This window comes from Falco punctatus (assembly GCF_963210335.1).
Source record: "Falco punctatus genome assembly, chromosome: 4".
In the NCBI taxonomy this organism is placed as follows: domain Eukaryota; kingdom Metazoa; phylum Chordata; class Aves; order Falconiformes; family Falconidae; genus Falco; species Falco punctatus.
Window position 1 is genome coordinate 7,633,568 of NC_137583.1, and position 9,568 is coordinate 7,643,135.

Consider the following 9,568-nt stretch of genomic DNA (forward strand, 5'->3'; position numbering starts at 1 on the left):
CCGCGCCGGGGCCGCGCTGCAGCGCCGCCTGGCGGCGAGGGGGGGGGGGGCGGCGCCGCGCGTATCCCGGCCGGGCCCCGCCATGTCCGCCGAGTGGCTGCGGCGCTGGCGGCGGGGCGGCCCCGCCGAGCGGCCGGGCGGCACGCAGGGGGGGCCTGGCCCGGGCCCGCCGCCCACCGCCCTCCGCTACCGCCGGCCCAAGTTCCTGCGCGGCGTCGGCGTCGAGGAGAGCCCGCGGGGCGGGCGGGCCGTGCGGGGCACCGGGCCCGAGCGGCCGCTGCCCTGGGGCGCGGGCTACGCCGAGTGAGTGCGGGGCGGCCCCGGGGAGGGGGCTGCGGGGGACTCCGGGGGGCGGGTCTCACAGGGTGCTCACAGGGCTTGGGGAGGGCGTCTGGGGGGCGCCGGGGGTCTGCGGGGGGGTAGGGCCCCACGGGGGGCGCAGGGACCTCGTGGGGAGGTGCCCGGGGGGTGGGTCGCACCGCGCAGCCCCCCCCCCCGCTGCAGCCCCTGCCCGACCCCGGCGAAGCCCACAGGGACCGGCCCCGCGGCGGGGCCCGCAGCCGCCCCCCCCGGCCAGCAGCCGCGGGAGCCCCGGTGCGGCGGCAGGTTGTCCGAGGCCCCGCGTGACAAGCGGCAGGGCCAGCTCTGCTGTCTTGTCCCCTCCTGCCCCCATAGTCCCCAGATTACTCCGTCACTCGGCGCTGGGATGTCGCCCGTCCCCTGCTGCGCGCCCTGGCCCAAGGAGGGCATTTGGGGCAGGGGGTGGGTTCCTGGGACTGGCACCGCCGGGTGTCCGTCCCCTTGCTCCTCGCAAAGCGCCTGTCAAACAAAGGAAGGGGGAAAATGACATTTTTTAGAAATCTCTGGGTCTGCCGATTTTTAAGGGCAGAGGGGATGGATCGGGCAGAACAGCGCCAGCCGGGAGCTGACCCCGCATCCTGGCCCAGCCGCATCGACAGCCCTGGGGTGGCGCAGCATGGAGAGGGGAGCTGTGCAAGCAGAGCAGAACCCCAGCCAGGGACAAACATTGGCCAGGCTGGAAGGAAAACCCATGGTGGTTTTGCAATTCACTGTGTCACCGAGGAAATCGCACAGTGTGGGCTGCTGACAAGGGCTGCCTGAGGCCAGGGTGCTCCCACACCACTCGTCCCTGTGTCCCTAGCCAAGCTTTTCCTCGCTGCACGTAAAGGGCTTGTTATTTAGATCCCCAGCAAAGAGTCCTGGAGTCTGAAAAGGGAGCAGGGAGCGTGGGGCAGGACAGAAGGGGTGAGGTGCAGCCACTCGCCGTGGCTGCAGAGCGCCCAGCACGGCCAGCTGGGAGCAGGGAAGGTGCGGTGGGTCTGCACGCCTTACCTGGAGCATCTGCACCCCCAGGGTTATCAATGCTGAGAAGTCAGAGTTCAATGAGGACCAGGCAGCCTGCTGTCAGATCTCCATCCGGAGGAGAGAGCCAGGCCTGGAGGAGGACGAGGAATGGCTGATCCTGTGCTCCACGCAGGTAGAGTCCCCAGGCAGGCTGCGTTCACCCTGCTGCCAGCGCTGCTCTGCACCCAAGGGCCCAAGTACAGGCAACAGGGGGCTGCCCCATCAGTCCTACATGCCCACGTGCTGAAACCCTTCCATGGACACGTTAGGGGACCATATACCCTATGTCTGGCCAGCAGGCACGCAGCTCTGCCCGCACGTGCTGTCTGTACTTCCGTGGCCTAAGGCTCAGGGCATATGAGGTCATCCGAGCCCTTTACCTGGTGCCCTCACCTTGGCTTTACTGTCCTCGCTCTGCTTTCAAGGGCTGGCGTGTCTTGTCATCACTCGGGGACAGCCACATGAACCAGGAACATGGGATGCTCTCACCTGGGGGTGGCTCTGCCTTGCCTCTCGTAAAATGGCCCCGTTTCCCCTAAACCAAAGAGGAGTAGCGTGTGAGGGTGACTGGCTGCAAATCCAGCCACTCAGAGCTCAGGTGATGGGTCTGGCAGGGCAGCACATGGGGCATCGTGTGACTTTGAGCCGTGTGGGAGATTAACTGGCAGCAGGGAATGGTGGCAGGGGTGGAAAAGCCAGGCAAAGCATGTAGTGATGTCCTGGCTGCGAGCCTGCCATCTGTATGACCTCTTCAGCCCCTGCCTTCCCCTTCTTCTTTGCCATCTTGCCCCTCTTCCTCACCGCAGTTTCTGACTGGTTACTACTGGGCCCTGTTTGACGGCCATGGTGGCCCAGAAGCTGCCATCATCGCCTCCAACTATTTGCACTACTGCATCAAGCAGAAGCTGGAGGAGGTTGTGGGAGGTATCACAGAGGTCCAGCCCCCCATGCATCTCAGTGGACGCTGCGTTTGCGACAGTGACCCCCAGTTCGTGGAGGAGAAGCACATCCATGCAGAAGACCTGGTGGTGGGAGCCCTGGAAAACGCCTTCCAGGAATGTGTGAGTACCCCGTGCAAGACACTGGTCCTGCTGCCCCAAGCAGTCTGTCCCTCCCTGTTGCCTGGGGTGGGCAGGGTCTGCAGTTCTGCAGCTCACTGAGCACACAGGAACATTCAACCAAACCTTTAAGCATGCTGAGATCATGCTGGCTCAGCTTCCCAAGATCTGCCTTGGATCTATTGCACATCAGCAGGGCTGACCCAGAGCAAAGCTACAGCATCTCTGCTAAACTGCGCCCAAGGGATACATTTCTTTAGGGCTAGATGGTGGCTGTTGTCACACTCGTACGGCATGTACAAGTCTGGGATCTCCCTGTCACTCCTAAACCAGTCCTTTGTGGCTGTACCACAGCAGCACTGTCTTCCGCCTTGCTGGTTTCCTCTGGCCCATCTGCAATCAGTTTTGGTTCCGTATTTCTGCCGGGAGGTATGAGGCAGGTAAAGAAAGCAGCAGCCCAGCTCACATCGCTCTCCAAACTTGTTTAAACCAACAGGATGAAGTCATCGGCCAGGAGATGGAAGCTACAAATCAGACAGGCGGCTGCACTGCTCTGGCTGCCCTTTATTTCCAGGGAAAGCTGTATGTGGCTAATGCTGGGGACAGCAGGTGAGCCATAATAAAAGGGGGGAGTTGCTGGGGGATGAGACCTGGGAGATAAGCAAGGTTTCCAGCATCATATTATCCTGGTTTTGGCTGGGATAGAGTTAATTTTCTTCCTAGTAGCTGCTGCAGTGCTGTGGTTTGGATTTAGGATGAGAATAATCCTGACCACACGCCGATGTTTTAGTTGTTGCTGCAAAGTGCTTACACCAAGTCAAGGACTTCTCAGCTTCTCACCCCACCAAGGAAGTAGGCTGGGGGGCACAAGGAGCTGGGAGAGGACACAGTCGGGACAGCCAAGCCCAGCTGGCCGAAGGGATATTCCAGACCGTATGGTGTCATACGCTCGGCATACAAACTAGGGGGAGAGCTGGCCAGGGGCTCGGGCACTGGCTGGGCATTGGTTGGCAGGTGGCGAGCAACTGCATCGTGCAGCACTTGTTTTGTGTATTCTGATTCTTTTATCATTATTACTATTTTCCCTTCCTCTTCTGTGTTATTAAACTGTCTTCATCTCAGCTTAGGAATTACACTTTTTTTCTGCTCAATTCTCCACTGTCCCGCTGCGGGCAGGAGCAAGTGCAGAGCTGCGTGGTGGTCAGCCGTCTGCCGGGTTAAACCACACCACTTACTTAATCCTTGGGAAGGTACGCGCGCAGCCCAGCCAGGTCCCTCCTGCCTGCCACAGGAGTTGTTGGAAGGATGGGTGCTTTCATACCTCCTGGAAGGGTTTTGGGATTTCAAGGGACTAACACCGCCCAGCCACAACGGGCAGCAGTAAGCCTAGCCCGGCAGGTGTTCAAAAGTGGAAGGCGATTTCAGGGCATCCTCAAGAGCTTCCTCCTCTGGCCTTGGCCCACCATTCCTCTAGTAGCGAGCTCTGCCGTTGTCAAACCAGGCAAGCTCAGTTCTCTGCTGCAACAGTGCAATTGCAATGGAGTTATTTAAAATATACTGTCATTTTTAAACACTTCTGGGTGCAGAACCATTCTCTGGCACTGCTCTGCCGCTGGTTACCCCTGGTCCCACACCTGGCTGAGCCTGGGGCTAGCCTCAGTAAGAGGAGGGCTGCGGTGACAGACACGGCTCAGCTCTTTGCCTCTTCCCCCCTCGCAGGGCAATTCTCGTTCTGAAGGACAGCATCGTGCCCATGAGCTGCGAGTTCACACCTGAGACCGAGAGGCAGCGACTGCAGCACTTGGTGAGTGACTCCCTCCACACATTAGTCCAGTTGTGAGCATCCCACTGGGTCAGAGAGGACCACCTGCTTTCCTCAATGGCCTCTGTGTGGCCAGAATGTCCTCTGGCGCTAGCCAAGGAGGGCCGGGGGCAAGATTCGGCCAACAGCCTTTAGCATGGGAGATGCTCGTGTCCTCCTTGGGATGTGCTTTCCCAGTTCTGTTCCCCGTTCTGCTGCTGTGAATGCCAGTCCCAAGGCAGAAGCAGTTGGGAGCCCTTCTCCACTGAAGCAGAACCTGTCCGTCTTCATGCCTTCGTTCCCTCCTCCAGGCTTTTCTTTTCCCCAAGCTCCTGGACAGCGAGTTCACACGCTTTGAGTTTCCACGGAGGTTAAAGGGAGATGATGTGGGCCAGAAAGTCCTGTACCGGGATTACTTCATGGAGGGCTGGTGAGTCCTTTCTGCCTGAGGGTCAGGCTGCAGCACAGGGCAGCTTTGCCTGCTCATAGTGATGGGGAGGTGAAAGGGGAAGGGGCGTGCTCCACTGGTGAGAGCAGCGTGTTTGACGGTGCAAAGCTGTGCCAGATCAAGAGAAGAATGCAGTGAGCAGCCTCCCTGCTGGCTGAAGGACTGCAGCTCTGGGAGGGTGGTTAAGGAACAGTTGAGATAGTCCTGGGATCCTGCGAGGTGGGGCTGTGCAGGGAGACCCAGCCAGCTGGGGAGGAAGGGGAGAGGGAAAAACACGTGGGCATTCAGGAAGGGGTCATCTTCGCTGCACCTGCTTCAGCAAGTCGCCTCCTCAGTCAGCTACCCGTGCGTGGGGGCACCACAAGGGTTGGATCAGTCAAAATACTGTGGCTGGGCTGTGCCATTAGGTCAGACAAGTCCCACGTCAATGGTGAATTCTCTGTTCTAGGGGATACAAGATAGTGGAGAAAGCTGACCTCAAGTACCCTCTTGTCCATGGTCACGGGAAGCAGGTAGCGTAATGCTTTACACACTGGGAAGGCAGAGGCAAGTCTGCTGGGGTCCTCAGCATCCCTGTCACTCACAGTCACGCCAGACTGGGACTGCAGAGCTCCCAGTGCTCTGGGGCTCTCCAGCATGGCGCAGTCCCACGGCCCTGATACAGCAGCTCCCTTCGCTAGCACCGTGCTGCCTGGTGAGCGTAAACCAGAGCCCTCCGGAGCAGAGAGGTCGCACCCTCCTCCAGAGCACCTGCTAGCCAAGCAGACAGCAGCCCTGAGCCAGCCTGCCCTTTCCTCATCTCCCCTTGCACACAAGAACTCATTTCAGATCAGAACTTACTTCAGCAGATCCCACTTTGGATTGTCTCCTCCAGCTCCAATTAGCACCTTTCCCACAAACCCTCTTCTTTGACAAGAGGCTGAGAAAAGGAGCCTGGAGAGGGAAGGAGGAGGCAGGGAGAAGCAACGACTGCACACATCCAGCATCTGCCTGCTGGGGTTGAGCAGTCACCTCCCCAGCACCGCAACCTGAAAGCCACCCCCGCTGCAGGGAGCCAGGGCAGAACGTCCTTTGCCAGCCAGGACCCCTTCCCCTCCAGCCCAGTTTTCTTCCTCGCCACCCCAAATCAAGAACAGATCCCACCACAGGTTTCCTAAGGTCTGCAGCACTCCCCAGAGTACAGGTACTAACTCCAGAGCACACCACGGGCCACCAGGAGCCGTTCACATGCAGGCTGTTTCCATGCTTCTGATGGCTTTGGCTTCTGGTAACTCCTTGTCTCTGAAGTCCCCAGGCACTGTTCTTGGCGATGCTTGAAGAAGGGTCCTAGAGGCAACACATAGATCAGTCAGGACATGCCTACATGTCAGCCTTTAAAGGTGCCCCATTTTCATGTTTCAATACTGTTCTGCTTTGTTTGGGGCCAGGCTCGCTTGCTGGGGACTCTGGCTGTCTCTCGAGGTCTGGGGGATCATCAACTCAAAGTCATCGATACCAACGTTGAAGTCAAACCTTTCCTCTCCTGCATTCCCAAGGTCAGTCATGGCACATGGGAATTACAGGGTGGAATTAAACATGCTGCTCCTCCTCTGTAGCACCCACCTTTTGCAGACCTGGCAGGTCTTAGCCGTGTCCGTTTTCCATCTCTCTGCATGCCGCCCAGAGACTCCCCAAGATAAAGGAATCTAGGAAGCACAGCAGCAAGGGGACATGAAAGATTCAGAGTACCCTGGTCCCACTTTGTCATCTCTCAGGGAAAGAGTAATCTCCCTGACCCCTCCAGTACATCGCAGGAATTGTCACTGCTGTACTCCTGTGCTTTCCAGGTGAATGTGTTTGACTTTGCTCTGCATGACATTAAGGAAGACAACGTCCTCATCATGGCAACTGATGGCCTTTGGGATGTTCTGTGCAATAAAGAGGTGGCCCATATGGTCAGGACCTTCCTTGCAAAAAACAGGACAGATCCTCACAGGTAATAACAACTTTGCCATCATTTTTCCTTCCAAAGAACCTGGTCAGACTAAAAGCAGGCTGAGATCACTTTGCTTCTAGCTGAGCTCTGGTGTGACCAAGCAATCTTTCTGTGACTCTGGAAACTGTCTCCTCATCTTTCCCCACCCTAAAGAAACTGATCAAATTAGCGTGTAAAAAGCCCCACACAAAACCAGTGCTGGATTTTTGGATTTAGTATGAGAATATTGTTGGTAACACTCTGACATTTTAGTTGTTGCTAAGTAGTGCTTACTCTAAATCAAGGACTTTTCAGTTTCCCGTGCTCTGCCAGGGAGCAGGTGCACGAGAAGCCGGCAGGGAGCAGAGCCAGGACAGCTGGCCCAAACTAGCCAAAGGGATATTTCGTGCCACAGAACATCATGCTCAGTATATAAACCAGGGGAGGTGGCCAGGAGCTGCTGATCACTGCTCAGGGACTGGGCATCGATCAGTGGGTGGTGAGCAATTGTATGGTGCATCACTTGGGGTGGGGTGGTTTTTTTTGTTTGTGTTTTTTTTCATGGGTTTTATCCCTCCTCCCACCCCCCCACTTCATTATTATTATTTTTTATTTCAATTATTAAGTTGTTCTTAACCCACAAGTTTTACCTTATTCTGATTCTCCTCCCTATCCCACAGTGGGGGGGAAGTGAGCAAGCAAGTGAGCAACTGCATGGTACGTAGCTGCTGGCTGGGGTTAAACCATGAACACCTACTATCCTGACAACATAAAGCCATCACACTGTTGTTCTTAAGGACACAGCGCTGTTAACCCAAACCTTGCATTTTTTCCATCCACAGATTTTCAGAATTGGCCAAGTACTTGGTATGCAGAGCAAGGGGAAAGGAGAGAGGCCACCAGTGGATGCTGGATGACAGCCACGAGGCATCCTATGATGACATCTCTGTATTTGTCATCCCATTACACAACAGGAATGAGGACTGACTGTCAGCGTGACACAGGATCTGTGTCCCCCTACTGTGGTGCTATTCAGCATCAACCTGCAACCAAGGGATTTCTGCTGTGCATATTGCACTCTCTTCCAGCAAAACCACCTGCACTGCAACCTGAAAATGCACAGCCAGCAATCAGCAGAAGATCAACAAGAACATTAGCTCCTTAAGAACATGCAAGAGAGCAACGGTCAGCAACTAATTATTCCTCTTAGTCCTTTCTCATTGGGACAAGGAGGAATTGCAAAGGGGGCCATGCAAGCTGAAGGGCACTATTTCTAAGATCTTTGCGGTACAGTGAGACTCAAATCCACATTTCCAGTGTCCCCTCTCCCTTTTTATTATTGAAAAAATTAGGGTCAATTGAGATCCAACTAGCCTCAGGAGCTGCCTTTTTGATCAGACTTGAAGTCAGTCGTGTAAAACTGGATGCATAAGCTAAAACATCTCGTATCCATTTGCTGTAACACGAGATTTACTGAGAACCCAGGAGCTGCTGCTAAGACAGCATTAGGCACGGCTGTGCCTGCGAAATGCAAATGCTGAAGCAGAAGCCCAGACCTCTTGCTTGAGAAAGTTGCTATTTCTAGGCCGCACCACCTCCAAACAACGTTAGCAGGTGAAGCTACACATTGCTGTTGTACAGGAGCCTCCTGTGTAAAGATACATGCCTTGCTGTTATTTAAGAGCATTTAAGTATACTAGTATGTAATGCAACATACAGATTTCTAACAAATCTTAGTCCACAACACTTGCTAACACTTTTTCTGTTCATTCAGGTAATTTCTGACAGCAAAGCTCATTTCGTTGCAGCATCACTGATGAGAACTGAAGTGTTTAAGTACATCAGCCGATTTAGTAGACGAGCTGCAAGTAAACTGGGTTTGTTCAAATTTGTCTGCAGTGCTGAATCTCAAGCACTTAATTACAACAGGAACAGCAGTGCAGAAGACTACATGCCAAACAAGAGTTATGCCTTAAACTGCAAGGATCTGCTTCTCAACCTGTTCATTAGCCAGGCAAACTCAGGCCTGGGCAAGCTTCCCATCTCCCCAAAACCACTTTGGTTTTCATCATTCATTGCACAAGTTGCAAAATTCCCTAGTGACACGGACAAACCCCAGTGTGTGTTTAAGTTCCACAAGGATGAAAGTCCAAATAAAAATACTTTTTTAATGCATCTTACGGCAGTTTTATTCCTTGCAGAGGTTTTACACAGACCTGAGATGGAGAAAAACACCCTTAGAAAGTCACAGGGGAGTTTTAGCTTGGGATTTGTCTTTGCCAAAAACCAGTTTGCCACTAGAAGTGTTCCGTTAGCAGTACTACCCTGAAGGCTAGGTGCCAAAAGATGATTTCCTGCAGAGGAAGGCCTGGACCCAGGCACAAGGCAGCCTTCTCAGCTACCTGCTCATGGTTTAAGCAAGGGATAGAACAGAAAATGTTTTGTCTCCAGCTTCACTTTCCCCCCATCCTCTTTGTCTTTGTTTAACTTGAAAACAATGCCCATGGGATTTTACCCACCTGATGCTGGCTGCCATCCCCCCGACGGCAGCTGTAATGCTATATATACACGTTGACTGTAACGATCCAAGCCTCCTGTTGCTGCAGAACAACGAGCTATTTCCCCACCTTCCTGCTGAGAAAGGGCTCAGCTTTTCCATCCAAACAGGCTTCTGTGAACACCCTTCTCTACCTAGGGCACCATACCTCAACACATAGCTGGCACATGAGTGCTTGCCTATGCCGATACATTCCTAGGCAAGAACAAACTCTTAAAATGGGCAATTTATGTCGGGACAGCTTCAGAGGATCGCAATTTCCACTACAGCACCTCTGACTTCCTGAAACAAGGAAGCTTTTAAAGAAATGGATGATTTTCCCATTCCCCCTCTAAGAAACCAGCAAGTTGCATCACACCGGACAAACGCATGATTTACAGCACTC

At 54.5% G+C, this 9,568-nt stretch overlaps 1 protein-coding gene across 3 annotated transcripts; it reads left to right on the forward strand.

Moving 5' to 3' along the window:
• The first annotated feature begins 25 nt into the window (after nt 1-25).
• PPM1M (protein phosphatase, Mg2+/Mn2+ dependent 1M) lies at nt 26-8,801 on the forward strand. Of its 3 annotated transcripts, XM_080384447.1 has the most exons (11): nt 26-303; nt 1,375-1,498; nt 2,172-2,426; nt 2,920-3,032; nt 4,143-4,227; nt 4,536-4,654; nt 5,121-5,184; nt 6,100-6,207; nt 6,499-6,647; nt 7,307-7,343; nt 7,469-8,801. In XM_080384447.1, exons 1-11 carry the CDS (start codon nt 83-85, stop codon nt 7,541-7,543), a joined length of 1,350 nt encoding a protein of 449 aa, XP_080240573.1. In that variant the 5' UTR covers nt 26-82; the 3' UTR covers nt 7,544-8,801. The 3 variants fall into 3 exon arrangements, with proteins under 3 accessions (XP_080240573.1, XP_080240574.1, XP_080240572.1); XM_080384446.1 differs by lacking the exon at nt 7,307-7,343 and having other exon boundaries at nt 27-303; XM_080384448.1 differs by lacking the exons at nt 6,100-6,207; nt 7,307-7,343.
• Nucleotides 8,802-9,568: the final 767 nt, after the last annotated feature.